The 15300-nt window shown below is 40.5% G+C and overlaps 1 protein-coding gene across 1 annotated transcript in view; it reads right to left on the bottom strand.

Annotated features, from left to right (window-relative positions):
- Positions 1 to 14095: 14095 nt before the first annotated feature.
- Positions 14096 to 15300, bottom strand: part of TRPM6 (transient receptor potential cation channel subfamily M member 6) — a 115912-nt gene continuing 114707 nt past the window's right edge. Inside the window, exon 40 of the mRNA XM_007450994.1 lies at positions 14096 to 14229. Within this exon, the coding sequence (XP_007451056.1) occupies positions 14096 to 14229 (134 nt within the window). The remainder of the gene's footprint in view (positions 14230 to 15300) is intronic.

The raw sequence follows: 15300 nt of genomic DNA, 5'->3' as shown, positions 1-15300 counted from the left end.
CAGCACAGCAAAAGGCAAGATGAAATATAAGGCAAAGAATACCATGACGTACATCTGGAGAGGTAGAGGGCACGTGTACGCCACATTTGGAAGTTTGGACATTATTATATGTGCCCTGGAAACCTTCCTGTGGAAGAATGACGTTAATAATATTGTCAGATTTGCATACATGATGTCAATCTTCTATCAATGTGAAAGATGTAGACAGGCACCAGGGAGGCCATCTGGGTGTCTTAAATATGTGTTTGTTGGAGGAGGTAAGGAGGGTGGGTTTGGGGAAAGACTGGCTATTTACTGTAGCTGAAGCATGGGATACTTAGTGCTTAAAGAAGATGGGTCACAACTGTAGAGGCCTTGTATGCCACAGGAAGGAGTTTGACATTATCCCAGCTGAATGAATGAGAGGAAACACGAAAATGAACAGTTACAGAGCACATACTGTGTACCAGACTGTTGCTAGTTACTTAGTGTGAATTCTCTTCATCTGCATGAGAGCCCCAGGATGTAGATATCATTAGCCCACTTTACAGATGAAGAAACCAAGAGACTCAGAAAGAAAGGATGAATTTTCTAAGGCCACACAGCTCGTAACTATCACAACTATAATGCAAACCAAGGACTATCTAGATTTAAATATCTGCTCTTTCCAAAATACCTCACTGTCACCATAGTTTTGAAAAACATAAAAGCATATGACAATCCTAAAATGTAGATTTTCATCCAAATTGCATGCAGGAGTCAGGAGGACCAATATGAAGGTTATTGCAATGATCCAGGCGAGCAACAATGGTACTAAAGGTGGTGAGATGTGATCCTGTCCTGAATATATTTTGTAGGTAGAGCTGAGAGGATTTGTGAATAAATTGGATATGGGGTGAAAGAAACAAGAACAATCAAGGACGGCTCCAAAATTGGGGGCCTCAGCAACCAAAAGTTTGCACTGCATTAACTGAGATGGGAGAGATTGTGGGAGAAGTAGATGTCGGGGGACATCAGGTGCTCAGGTATTAAATCAACTAAGATGTCTGCTAGACTTGAAGTCTACCGGTCAATGCCAAACAAGCATGTGGACATAAGGAACTGATACTCCAGGGAGTTTTTGTTTAAATGTGTGTGTGTGTGTGTGTGTGTGTGTGTGTGTGTGTGTGTGTTTTCCTTTCATATAAATGGGATCACACTTCACATACTGTCTTAACAACACAGATTTGCTTATAGATACAAAATGAATGAATGAAGCAATCAATCAGTGTGCACTTACAAAGAGAGATGTCTGGATAAAGTTTTAATAATAGAGATCTCTAAGTGGTAAGATAGTGTGTGGCATGTATTTTGGGTTCTTCACTGCATTTTTTGAATTTTTTACAGTGAACATTGGATTTTCCTTCCAAATACAGTAACACGATTTTCAAAGGATGTTAGAGGAAATTTACTTTACATATAATAAATCCCGAAAGTGAATATGTCCTCTAACACAGAAAGTATACAATAACTACACCTTAGCACTTGTCTTCTGTTTCACACAGAGAGCTAAAATGAGTATGTACTGACGTGAGTTTTAAACATTATGAATAACTCAATTTCACGTCATTTTGATGGGAACAGATGCCCTTTTGTATATTGATGACACTAGCTGAGCTCGAGCCTGTCTGTGGAGTAGGAGTATATGTGTATTTTATATGTAAGCTTATACAAATATGTGTGTCTGCAATCTGTATTGGGACTTGGCAGGTGCCTTCCTCACCAGTGCTATAAGACTCTTTGCAAAAGAACCCTGCCTTTTAATGAGTTTACCATTAAAAAAAAAAAAATGGGACACTGCCTGGTTCCACAGTGTTAAATGAAAATAACATTCAGAGTTGAGTTAATCTGATTGCATAGGATCTATTTTCCCCCTTGCTGCAAATCAGAGCAGTTTTCAGCTAACAAGAATGGGTGCCCTACTTGAACGGGCAGGGGTACTGCTGCTAGTCAGAGCAGCATTTAGCATGGCATTGCCATCATTACATCCCCAGGTTCGAGGCAATGAAACTCCAGGAGCGGCAAAGTCAAATCAGTTCAATTGTCTGATTGTTCATACTCATAAAGTGGGGAAGCTGGCAGGGGTCCGGCATAAAACTTGGAGTTCTGCACTGGAGCTCCTTTAAGGTAATTCATTGCCCTCTGCAGTAGCTTAAATCAGAAGGGCCAGCACAGTCACAGTAAATGCAGTTCCCCACACTGCTTGAGAGCAATATTGCAGATAGCCGGCTGCTATGCCAGATGTCAAAGGTGCACTAAAAGCACTTGTTTTTGATCTACCCCATTCCCGAGAAGTACAATGGATGGGCCTTTAAGCACTGCCATAAAAAAAGATTGTGATTAATGAAGCAGCACAACTTAATAAACCAAGTTGACTCCCGCTTCCTTCTCCTAGGCATTTTCACTGTCCACAAAGCCGTTCTTTTACTTAGCAGCAGGGACATGTAAAATGTTAATCATCAATCTGTGGGCCATTAAAGAAGTTGCTTTCCCTTTCTCAACTTGAAAACCAAGGGGGAATGATAATAGGTTTGGTTAACAGAGCCATTCACATAATGGAGATGCGTGGAGGAAAGCTTTGATAGAGTCAGCGTGGGAGCCTTGAGCACTAATCCATCCTGCTCTCTGGGACCAGGAGTTCAGAGCCTAGCTGAGGCTCGGAGGCTCAGGATGGAGACTGGGGGGAACGTCTTGATCTGGCTGGACCAACAGGAGGTTACTGCACCTGAGTGAGGGCCAAAATAAGATGAGAAGGCATGGAAGCTTTCTGTGCCAGAAGAGCTGGACAAGGGCTGTAGGTATTGCCTGACCTTATCTGGCCTTTTTCCTCACAGAACAGAGGACCACAGCAGCCTTCCCAGGTAGGCAATGGCTGTGTTCCCTCCACCAGGAAAACTCTGGGTCATCCTCCGTGACCAACAGAACCGTCCCTTGCCCAGAGAGCAACAGAGTTTTCAGCTAATTCACCAAAACCCAATGAAATACTTTCTTTGCTGGAGTCAAAGGTATATCAGTCAGAGATACACAACTTAAAATTTTACCCATGGTTTAGGAATTGCTTTGGCAGGGGCAGGAGTCAGAGACACAGGGATCGGGCACATGGTCCACAAATGTTTGATATAGTCAATCAGTTAATTCTGGCAGGAAAAAGAAAAACTACTGGGAGACACGGTATCAGGACATTTTGAAATGTCCATGGTTAGGAAAGGTGATGCTAAAATTAAGAACAGTTCACTGCATCTCTTTTCACTCCTTTAGGGAAACTCTTGGTCTTGTCTTGCCTTGGTAAAGAAAGCTTAGACCGCAAGCATGAGGAGATGCCTCCAGCTCCTAGAGAGTGTGTGTGCCTGATGACCCCAATGAGAGGAGGGCCGAGAGCCCATGGCATTTTGAGAAACTCTATCTGGTCAGCAAAGTGCTATTTCCCTGCTAGAACCTTTACCTTTCAGATTGAGAAAACTTCCATCGGCCATATCACAGATAATAATGATATTATTGGTGATATGAAGTGAATTTGGAAGGTATGAGCAGTTAGAGCCCTTCCCAAAAAACCCTTAGAGCCAATTCTACTGACTGTAATCACTCACTGAACTCTTAAGTTCCTGTGGGCAGTGTCTACATCACAGTCAGTGTTCTAAGGCCAAGCAGGTTATACTCAGTGGATGATTAATAAATGTCTGCTGAATTAATTAATTAACCGAGAATTGATTATGTTTAAAGCATTTCCTAACTTCCCTAGACTGCATAATAAAACTCATTTGCTAAAATTACATGAAAGGCTTTTATCAAATTTACCCATTTTTCTCAGCTTTATCTCATGCTACCTCCTACTATATCCCAATATGTACCTAGTTTCTAGGTATCCCAATACCTAGAAACTAGCTATACAACTATTCACCATTCCCCAAACATCTCTCCCAGCTGCTGTTCCCTCCACCAGGTAAACTCTGTGTCATTCTCTGTGAAGCCTTCCCTTCCCTCTTGAGAAAGGGAGTCCCTCTTTCACTGGAATTCAAAAGCATTTTGCAAATGCCTCAAGTTTAGCTTCTGGTGCAGTGACGTTGTTTTACATGTCTGCCTTCTCACAGATCTGTGAGTACCCACCTTCCTAATCATGGCAAACACTAGGCACTTATTGAGTCTTAGTTAAGTCAATAAATCAATGACTGAACCAGTAAAGTAATGGAGCAGACACTGGGGATTTACCCCAAAATCACATGTTCTGTCTAGTCCACCTATGCTCTGTCAGTCATGGCTCTAGGGGACTGAGAAATGAACAGATCATAAATTTTCACAGTAGTACTCTAAAAATGTCCTCAATTTTAAAATTTGATAAAGTGAAATGTTTCATGAAAATGTTTCAATTCCCCACCCACTGCCCTTCAAGAAATGGTCCAAGATGACTCTTAAAAATCATTTTCAAGCTTATGAATCCAAGCTTTAAAGTCAGAGCACTGCTTAAGGTCTTCTACTTTGTGGGAAAAGTATATGATAATTAACTCTCTTCATAAAATTTAGCTAATTTCCCATCTCTTATGTATATCCAAGTTTTCCACCTCCATCTTAGCTCTTGCCACAGTGAAAATTTACCGTGATCATGGCCATTCAGTGTAGGAAATTAATTAACATTCTCCACAGGACCCTCATTTGTATAGTATATTAATAGGCTCCTTATGTAAATTTCTACTCTCACCTCACTGGTTATATGCCTGCTAGCTGGTTGTATGCAATTTAGAAATGAGGGCAAGAAATTTTTGATTTCACGTGATGCCGCTTAGAGGGATGGTGAGAAGGGAAATGGATGGAGGTCAAGCAGTGAGAGGAAAGTCACAATGGACATATTTTATAGCTGTCACTAAACTAACACTGCTCAATAAAGCCAACTCTCATTCCAAGTAGATTTTACTTTTTGTGTCCAGTAGATTTTGCCATTATAAGTAAATTATAGGAAAACAAAAGGGAATATACCTGATGATATTGTGAAGATGCCTGGTGCAAGAAGATATGGAGTGCTGGTCAAAAGTGTTCCATGACCTAAATAAGGAGAACTTTGTATTAAACATTTCTGTAGAAAGAAAAAACCCCACTCTCCAAAGCCCTACCAAAGAACACTCCGCCTTCCAGAGCCACACTCAATCAAGTGAAAAATTGGACCAGAATAAATAATCCTCAATTTGACACATTTTGTTAGCTGTCCATCAAACCCCTTTCTCTCTTTTTCTTGGACGCGCTGCTACGCTGCAGTTACTAGCCTCTTTTGCAGGTAGGCAGGACTGTGTGATTAAGTTCTAGCTGATGGGATGTGAACAAAAGGATGTGTGCCACTTCTAGGGCCGACCCATAAAACCTCCCATGTGCTCTCTTCCCTTTCATGTCATTTTCCCCTTGGTGCCCGTCTGTTAAAGATGATAGAACCACTTGTCAGCCTGGGTCCCAGAAAGACTGTGTGGAACAGAGAACTCAACTACTCGCCACAGTCTGTCCTGGAATGTTAAGTGAGAAATAAATGTCTATTGTGCCAAGTCATCACATTTTTGTGCCTATTTACTGTTGTTGCCCTGTCTCCCCTAATACAGAACCATTTCAATGCTAGCATTCTAGGATCAATGTCATGAACTATTAGCCTTTTGTTTGAAAAGAGAAGCAGATGGGGGAGGTTAGGCATGTGTGGGGGCAGACAGTATAAGGGCAATCTCTGTACCTTTTGTTCAGTTTTGCTGTGAACCTAAAATTGGTCATTTTAAAAAGTCTATTTTTAAAAAAGAGAGAAGCATCTCCAGCTCCACCAATCCTGGGTGGGAAACTGTTTTGGTGATAAAATAAGAATATCTTCAATAATAATGATTAACAACTTCCCAGCATGACTATTGTGTGCCAGACACTGTACTAAGTGTTCCATGTACATTATCTCTAATTCTCAGACTACTCCTGCTTGGTAGACATTAGGTTACACAGATGAATTTGCTCTACAACATTTAGGTACAAGAAATGGCACATTACCTTATTTTCCTAAATCTAGAGAGAGGTCCGCTCTCTGCAAAAGGATAAAAGAGTTAGTCTCAGTCATATTTCGGGATTCCAAAATGTGTAAGAACACAAGCAGTTCACTGGGTGCTTGAAAAACAGAGAAGGGCTTCTAACCTTGGCCATCAGGCCCACAGGCCCATGGGATCCATTCACAGACAGGTGGCTCCATTTGATCCATGACTAGCATGGACATGTATTGTTCCCTGTGACTTCTCAGGCCATAGCTCTTAGTCAGTCCTGATATCCATGAACTGGCCCTTCACAAGCCCTACGCCTCTTACGCAAAACACCATCATCTTCCCTGACTCCAGGAGTGAGTCTCTCTTCTCTTCTCAGGGTACGCTTCCTCTGCCTCACCAGCTCCAAGTTCCAGCCCCCATCAATTTTCCAGATGTCTTGGTGAGAGGCTGTCATATTGAGACCTGCAACTTATGCAGTAAGCCATTACGGTCCTGAGGCAAGGGCATCCACCTACTTTCTTGGGATGGAGAATAGCAAGAAGAAAGATAAGCCGGCATATTAACAGATCATTGTACCATATTCATATGATAAGCTAGGTTCAGAGAGGTTAATCAAGTTGCCCAAGGTAACAAATTATTCAGTGGCAGAGCTTCAGTTCAAACCTAAGTCCACCTGGTTTCAGGGCTTAGAGAATTTTCTACTATTCCATGAAGCCCCTTCTGGGACAATTCAAGGCATGCCACAGGCCTAAGTGGCCTTTTATGACAATAGGAAATAATCACAAATCATCCTAAATAAAATGAAATATCTGAAAGACTCATTGAAATCCAAGTCTTACAGAGTCTTTTCACTGAAACCTCAACAGTCGCCCAAGCCTGGTATTCAAATAGCTACTTTCTGCTTATACAAACACACATATTACATACACACATACAAATAAGCAAAGTGAAATACTAAAATCATTAGTCATTAATTTGCAATATCATTTTGCAACTAGAATTCTAAAATCAGATAGCTAATGAATTATCCTCTTTGAAAAGCATAGACAAGTAAATCTTATTTGACCCATCTGATGACAGCCTTATAAAGATTTCCTAGTTAAAAACTTATTCACACACAGAAACATCTGAATATTTTTTAAGAAAACAGAGAAGGAGTTTAATACAACAAGAGAACATTATTTGCCTTAACTCAAATTCAGTCATTATTAAGAAAAATGGTGATGACTTAGAAGGCCTGAGTTCTAGTCTCTCCTTGGACAATTTGGTTATATTAACTTTGAGTGAAACACAATCTCTTTAAACCTCATTATTTTCATCTATCCTTTTAGTTCTCTCTCTCTCTCTCTCTCTCTTTTTTTTTTTTTTCTAATTCTACATTTCTGGAAAAATAGGTACCTCACTTAGGTAAAATTAATGACGTTTCTTGGTTCATATTTGCAGCTAGTGTAGTATAAAAAGATGTAACAGAAATAGGAAGTCAGAGAAAGGAAAATGAAGAGAGAAGAAGGAAGCAAGGAAGAGAGGGAGGGAGGGAAGACGGTGAGAAAAAAAATTCTCATTATCATCCATATTTCTCAAGGTTGGTCACTTTCAGTTCTTTGGAATCAGTCTGGAATACTGCAGACTTTGGGTATTCCACTCCCACTGGAAGGCCCATACCTCTGGAGAAGATGGGATGAAACAGGATGTCTTAGCCTGACACCATTAAATATGTGATTTATCTAATTCTGTTCTGATTCCATGCACTTCATGCAACCCTTTGATTATAATCCAGCTTCCAAGGCCTCCAGGAACACAGTGCGATGGTCAGACTGATAAAGGTTTTGTCGTTTGCATAGATTCTATTTTTCACTATAAATTGATAAACTGGAATGTCACTAGATGCTATCAAATAGTTAGCTGTTGTATATTGACCAACAAATATCTAATTTTTTAGGAAGACATAAAAGGAGGACAGAAATGCAAGTGGAAACAGAAAAATTCATTGGCAGATACAGTGCCAGACTCAAAAGAACCCACTCATCATCTTGCACTTACCTTCTGATGATGACAAGAGGAAGTGCCTCTACCATGGACTCACACTCTATGAATGGCTATTTACTGTGCAGCAAAGATTTCCTTGACAAAGACATGTACAGAGAGGACACAAGGTAACATTCCACAAATGCCAGTTTGGATTTTCTCATCCAGTGGCCTAAGTTAGGTCTGACTTCCAAATCTGTGTTTCAAACCATCATAGGGATTCACACTCTAGTAATTCTAAGTGTGCTGGTTAGTATTGCCTAGCCATCTATGTCATTGATTTGACTGATCTTTAAATCCTGGCTCCTCCTTGGGTAGCTGACTTAATTAAGTTGCCTAACGTATAAGCAGCCTTTTCAAATCTTTGTAATGGGCATTTAGCACAATGCCTAGAACATAATGAGTGCTCAACACACATTGCCTATAATAATAATAATAATATTACAAAGTTATCATTATAATCATTATCATTGCTGGGCAATGACAAATCAGTATACTGTAAACCCCTTATTTGTTTTGGAGCGCCTTGAAGACAGAAATGGATCTTATCTCACAGGTCTAACCTTAGGGTCAGGACATAACACATGGTAAAGCTCAATGGGTATTTCTTAAATAGGATATATACGGAAGTTGTACAAAACTAAGGACTACACTGTACATCATCACTATACCTCTCTTCCAATCCCCAGAAGCCCTTTGGCAGTAGGCAAACACCCCATGTCATGAAGCCCAGTCCATGTTTGTTTTCCTCTGTAACACTCAGGTGATCTCCAGAACACATCACTCTCTACTCTCTCAATAAAATAATTCACCAGTCCTGCCACCATCCGTGATATTCTCTGTCCTCTCCCACAGCAGATACATGCAACCAACGGTCATTCCTCCTCCTTCTCTCCACTGTTGTTGCCAGCATCTCTGCTCCCCAAGTCCCTTTCTACAAAATTCCAGGGGCAAGTAGGGAATTCCATGGCAACACACTGTAACAGTTTTCTGGGACTGTCATAACAAAGCAGCACAGACTGGGTGACTTAAACAAGAGAAATTTCTTTCCTCCAGTTCTGGAAGCTGGGAGTCCAAGATGTCAGTGTGTCTGGTTTCTTGCGAGGCCTCTCTCCTTGGCTTGGAGGTGGCTGCATTCTCTCGGTCTTCACATGATCATCACTTTCAGTGTGTCTGTGTCCTAATCTCCTCTTCTTATAAGGATATCTATCAGTAATATTGAATTGGGGCCCACCCTAATGACCTGATTAAAACTTAATTACCTCTGTAAATACCTTATTTCCAAATACAATCATATTCCGAGGTAGTGGGGGTTAGGATTTCAACACGATTCAGCCCATAACACACACCAAGGATTTCTTTTGGTTACCAAAGCATCCTGGGGTTCTGTGACTTCTTACTGGTGACCAATATGATACACAGAAAAAGATTCCTTAGAAGCCAAAGTGCAGTCACATGACACCAATGATGATTCCCCCAAATCCTTCCAGTGAAAGGCAATTGTTATGTCCACATTTGGACAGTCATTAGCCAAAGGGTTTCTACCATAACAATTGTAAGGCCTTTCTGACTAATATAGCAGGTGGAATTTCTAAAAGTTCAAAACGAAAACAAAAAACAAACAAACGAAAACCACTAGGGGAAGATGAGAATTCTAAAGGAAGTTAGTTACTAAAAGACACTGGCAAGACATAGGCAGAATTTTCTTATTATTAAACAGCACTACACTGACAAAATCTAAATCAGCATTAATTAAAATTTTGTAAAACATCAACCTTTACAAATATCAAGATTCTAAACCTGCTCTTTTTTCATTCCTAAAAATATCACCAATGATGGTGTCAGATTTGGGCTTTACCTATCCTGGAAGGCTTTCTTTGGGCAGAAGGCGGCAAAAGACGTTAGCTGTGTAAACCTAAATCCATCAATAAACAAAATAAGTAGGAGACACTGTAAAATGGTGAACATCCTGATTTTGAACTACTTTAATTAAGTTTCAAAACAAAAAGGGGGCAATGAGCTTTTTCCCCTTGGAAAGAGAGAAACAGCAGAAACCACTTTTGTGTTTATACTGAAGTCCACTAGGCATCCTCTGTAAACATGAAATAATGGTCACATAATATGAAAAATGAAAACCCCTTATTACTTATTGAACTGGATCCCATGCTCACGAGAAGCCTTTCAAATGAGATTCTCAAAGGACCTTATAAATGCTCTCTCATTATTGTTTGCCTTTGTTTGAAAAGGTAAGGCAAGTTACCTCATCTCACTGCAGTTAGGGTTTAAGACAAAGGTTAAAAGAATTATATAAAGTTAAACCAAATCGGCCAATGATAGAGACCAAGGGTTGTTATCTCTTGAGGACTGAAAGTTTCTTTTTGAAAAATTAAGCAACTTAACTAATTATTTTTAGGAGAGCATTTCATTATCCGTATATCAAGGTCCAGGAAGAAAAATCACAAAATAATAACTATGCTAAATAAAAAAATCAGTGTGGTTTCCAGAACCCTTTCTATTCTGTGTACCCATCCATGTGGCTGGAGATCTGAAATGCTATTTAAGTCTCATTTTCCTTCAGAAGCTAACCTCTGTGGAATAAAATGCTGCTAAGGGAGAAAAAAACCTTTTCTGTCATTTGACTTTAACTTACGATAAATTAGCTTCAACTAGTTTCTTAGAAAATTGCCCAAGAAATGACTACAGAAAATTAAATACCAAGACTTCAAAGAGGCAAACACACAGCCTTCAAATTCCGACCTCAGAGAATAATCCTCCCTTTCTCACGCTTTGGAGAGATGTGAGTAAAGAAATCGTACTAGGGCATGGTAATGAACCATCTTTCAAATGACTTTTCTATCAATCTTCTTTTCAAAGGGTAATAAAGTGATGATTATTTCTAGGCAGTTTCTGGGAAGTTATCATCTCACTTCAATAGTCACCAGTAAGAAGGACGGTACTCTGGTATTATCGCCACAACGATAAGGGCAAGAACTGGTTGAGAATTCAACAGACAAGGTGTAGGTTGTTAAAAGCTATTTCCTGGAAAATTAAAACAGAGAGAGATCAAAAGAATTGTGTTGCGTCTTAAGGAATTGGTAACCATTCCCTTCTAGATTAAAAATGCAAATCTGATTTATTAACTAGTGAATGAAATCCATTATCATGTGAGGGTTTTATTATTTCTTTCAACAAATAATGTTGAAAGCTTATTATGTGCCACACTTCGTGCTAGATGCCGGTGACTGATGGAGAAAGGTAACAAGCCATGGCAGGAGCATCTGTGTCATGACTTCTAGAACCTGAGTGATCCGTCTCAACTAAAACAGTAACAACAAAATTTTTTTTTTTTCAATTTTTGATTAAATGGTTGGTAGGGAAGTTTTAGTCACCCGGTACTTGTTTTGCAAAGCTACAGAAAATACCAGGGTGAGCAACACCCAAAACTATATCTGATCTCACTCCCCAGAGTTGTTAGAAGCTTTAAGATATCATGGGGCAGAAGTCACTCCAGGAATGTACAGCCCCAGGGAGGGGAATACCCATGCACAGGATGCCTGCAGGAAGGACTCCCAGGAACCTGGCTGCTTCTCTGGTCCCCAGATTCAGATTTCCATCTGTGAGATTGGCTAAGGGCTCAGACAAGGATTACGCAATCCATTTTTCCTCAGTGGTTCCTAAAACCAGCCCCATCTATGTCCTTTTATTTGCCCTAATTCTCTTATTCCAGTCTGAACCTACTACCCACTGGCAGATAGGGTATGGAATACATCTCTGGATTCAACATTGCCCGGAAGTCAAATTTTTTAGCATTCACCAGAAATCCAAACTTGTAACAACGACCAAAGAAGAAAGAAACATGAGATATAACACTTTCTGAGGGCAAAGAAATGTTATGTTCATTGTACCCTCATCACTTACACACCACAGGGAAGGCACTTAATAAATATCTGTTGAATAAAATTAACCAAATGGATGAATTCATTCATTTGTGGTCATGAATCAGTCATGATTGTCACATTGGTATCTGCATGCAAGCTATCCCACAGTGACCTTTGCCCAGCAGCTGGTTCACCTTTTTAAAATGTTATTCGGGTGATTTTTCTTAAAAAGAGAGTGAGAAAATCATAACACAGAAAATTAAAATCAAAATGTGTTTTTTCAAGTTCCATTCCAGGTAACAAATATTTGACCAATGAATTAATGCTTTTAGTTTGGCTTGGATAGGCAAATTGCCTCCTTCCAATAGTTGAACACAGCTCTGAAGTGAGCACAAAGAGATTCCTTATTGATCCGCAGAATAGGATAAAGCAGTTAAGCTCTGAAAAAAGCATTAACATTTTATCCTCATTGCCGATCAAGAAATCACCCAAATTTCCCACCTCCCACCACCCCAAAGACCAAAGTATAAAGGCTGTAAATCAGCCCTTGCACATGTCACAAGAGCAAGACACTATCTTTGGCAAATCAAATCCTTGGCTTTCCATCCCCCTATCCCTGGGCAACATTTCCGCCAAGTATAACCTGAGAAGGCAGGAGTGTTGATTTAAAAAGCAAGCCAGCTAATGTAAGGGCTAACGAGAAAGATAAGTTGAAAATTTCAAATCCAGGAGGTCTGCTGCTGGTAGATTGGAATGCTTTATAATGAGGAAAGGAGATGCAGGAAGAGTGCTCCTTGTGTGAACAGTCTGTGCTTGTTCTGAGGTAGGGTGACCCTGATAAGTGCGAAAGAGGGATGACCGATCCCCCAAATATGCTGTACAGCAGGGGTCCCCGACCCCCGGGGCCACGGACCAGTAACGGTCTGCGGCCTGTCAGGAACCAGGCCGCACAGGAAGAAGTGAGCAGCGAGTGAGCAAAGTTTCATCTTCCGCTCGCCATCACTGGCATTACTGCCTGAACCATCCCCCCCCCCATCCCCCACCCCCCGCAACCGGTCCGTAGAAAACCTGTCTTCCATGAAACCGGTCCCTCGTGCCAAAAAGGGTGGGGACCACTGCTGTACAGTGTGGCTTCCAGGGACCCTTTCTTCAGGCCACTGAAACCAATCACATGTGCTCAGGCCATACTTAAAATATACACTCCAGCACTCATTAAGCCACCAGAACTCTGTATTTCAACCAGGCAATTACCTGTGAAACATGTTTTCATTCAAAAACCCCATCTTTCCTCATAGGACCTGACATAAAGTAATTTAGCTTGTAACATTATATACCCAGCTTTGAAAAAGGGAGTAATACTTTAGAGGTTGGCTTAGTCAACTCTCTAACCAATAGTGTCCCTGAGCATAAGGCAAGGGAAAACATTTCTTAATAATTTCTAGTTTTATATATCCTTGTTCCCTTAAAAAAAAAAAAAAAAAAAAAAAAAAGGATGCAAGGGCGTTTGTTTTAGATTTCCCTTTCCTCTCTTCCAGAGAAACCTGAAATGCACGGTTATCATATGATTCACTGACAATACTGAAACCCATCTAGATTTCACCAGGATGCTAACATTTTACTGGTTAGTTTGTACCGGAGCGTGCTCCAGCCTGTGCAAATACACCCTCACTCCATTGTTTTCCTTCGTGTCGCTATTCGAAGCCCTATGCTGCTGGAAAGGAGAGAAGGGAGTCAAGTGACTTTTTTATGTACATATTCACATAAATACAATATGTGGGTGAGGTGATGAATAGTAGTGGAGGTTAGAGTCTGCACACATAGTAAGAAAATAAATTAAATTTATCTGCCTGGTTCTTTAGTGCCCAGCATTCTGCACCAAGGAATGAGGTATGAAGGAGCAGCATTCCTGGCTGAGTCATCTGTCTTCTTGTGCAACTTGAGGATGACGAACACACGCGACGCACCCTGCACACAGGTCAATATCTAGGAGAAGCCATTCATCATACACCAGTGAGGTCCTTGGGGAGGGGAGACATGAGGCTCAGAAGGCATGTCCCAGGAGGCCCTCAGGGTAAGGCCATCCTGGCAGAGGCTCTGACATAACCAGTGTTACATCAATCAATCTATGTTACCATGGAGTTCATAGAAGGGAGGGCAAGGGCTGTCATCTTCTTACTTCTCCCTTTCTTACAATCGTGTGAGGTCTTCTGGAGAATTATTACCCTCTTCCTCTGCTGGAGTCTCCTCAGCTGGTTCAGTTTTGATTTCAAGTCCAAAGGCATAATTTATCCTTCCAGGGGAATAGTCATTTCTTTTTAAATCTGCAAGGAAGACAATTAAGACAGTTATAGAGAATCCTTAAGAACATGATATTCACACAGATAGACTGGACTTCAGGACTTTAGGCCAAGTGCTCAGAGAGGACTCTGCTCCCTTGGGCCACTGATATGTGAAACTCAAACCCTCAACCATGTCCAAACTACACCCCACCATGCACATGTGTGACTCTAACTCCCCAAGGCTGTGTTTACTGGGGCAGGGGAGGCAAGCTTTGGTTGCTTGACTTAATACACAGTGCCCTATAAGACATGACCTGCCCAGAGTTAAGTGAGGCCAAACTGGAAACAGGGCATTTTCACTTGTTGAATGATGGCAGAGCCAGAGTGCGGCCAAAATGGTGGACTCGGGATGTCAATGGTCAGTTTTCTGCAACAAAGCTGCACCTCAGGTTTGGCTGCACCTATAAAGACTTCATCCAATTATCAGATCTTATGCTTCCTGAAGCCTCCTTCTTTAATTTCACAGGGAAATTATCAAAAGAAATCATTAATAAAGGTAACCCTTGGGGAGAAACTTATGAAGCAGAGTGACCTTTAAATGTCTGTAAACCATTGTATGCTGTGTTGATTAAATTTGTTAACCTTAAACATGCATTCCTTGTATTATTTTTTAATGTGAAATGGGGATTATCTGGACATAAAACTAATACATAGTGTAGTTTCATAATAACCAACAGTTATTACATCACTTCAACCCTCACGCCAACTTTATGAGATAGGTGCTGTTATCCCCAGCTTACAGATGAGAATGAGGGCCAAGGTCACAAAACTGGCAAAAAGCATTTCTGGGATGTGAGCTCAACCTATGAATCCCATGCTCTTATACGATCCTGAACTGCCTCTCTTAAAAAAAAAAAGAAAAGAAAAGAAAAGAAAAGAAAAAAAAAGTAAAACGTAAACAAAAAGAAAAATCACCCCAATCCTGTTCTCCGAGCTAAACGTTTTAAAATTCAAATTACCAAATGTTCAAGTAAGTGAGGATATTTTTTAATCTCCATTTAAATGTGTTAACTAAGGTTTTGAAAGGAAGCAAGGATTAGGTCTGGAGGAATT

This window comes from Lipotes vexillifer, unplaced genomic scaffold, assembly GCF_000442215.2.
Source record: "Lipotes vexillifer unplaced genomic scaffold, Lipotes_vexillifer_v1.1 scaffold204, whole genome shotgun sequence".
NCBI lineage: Eukaryota > Metazoa > Chordata > Mammalia > Artiodactyla > Lipotidae > Lipotes > Lipotes vexillifer.
The sequence above is the reverse complement of the archived record's forward strand: the minus strand, read 5'-3'. Positions and strand labels throughout refer to the sequence as shown.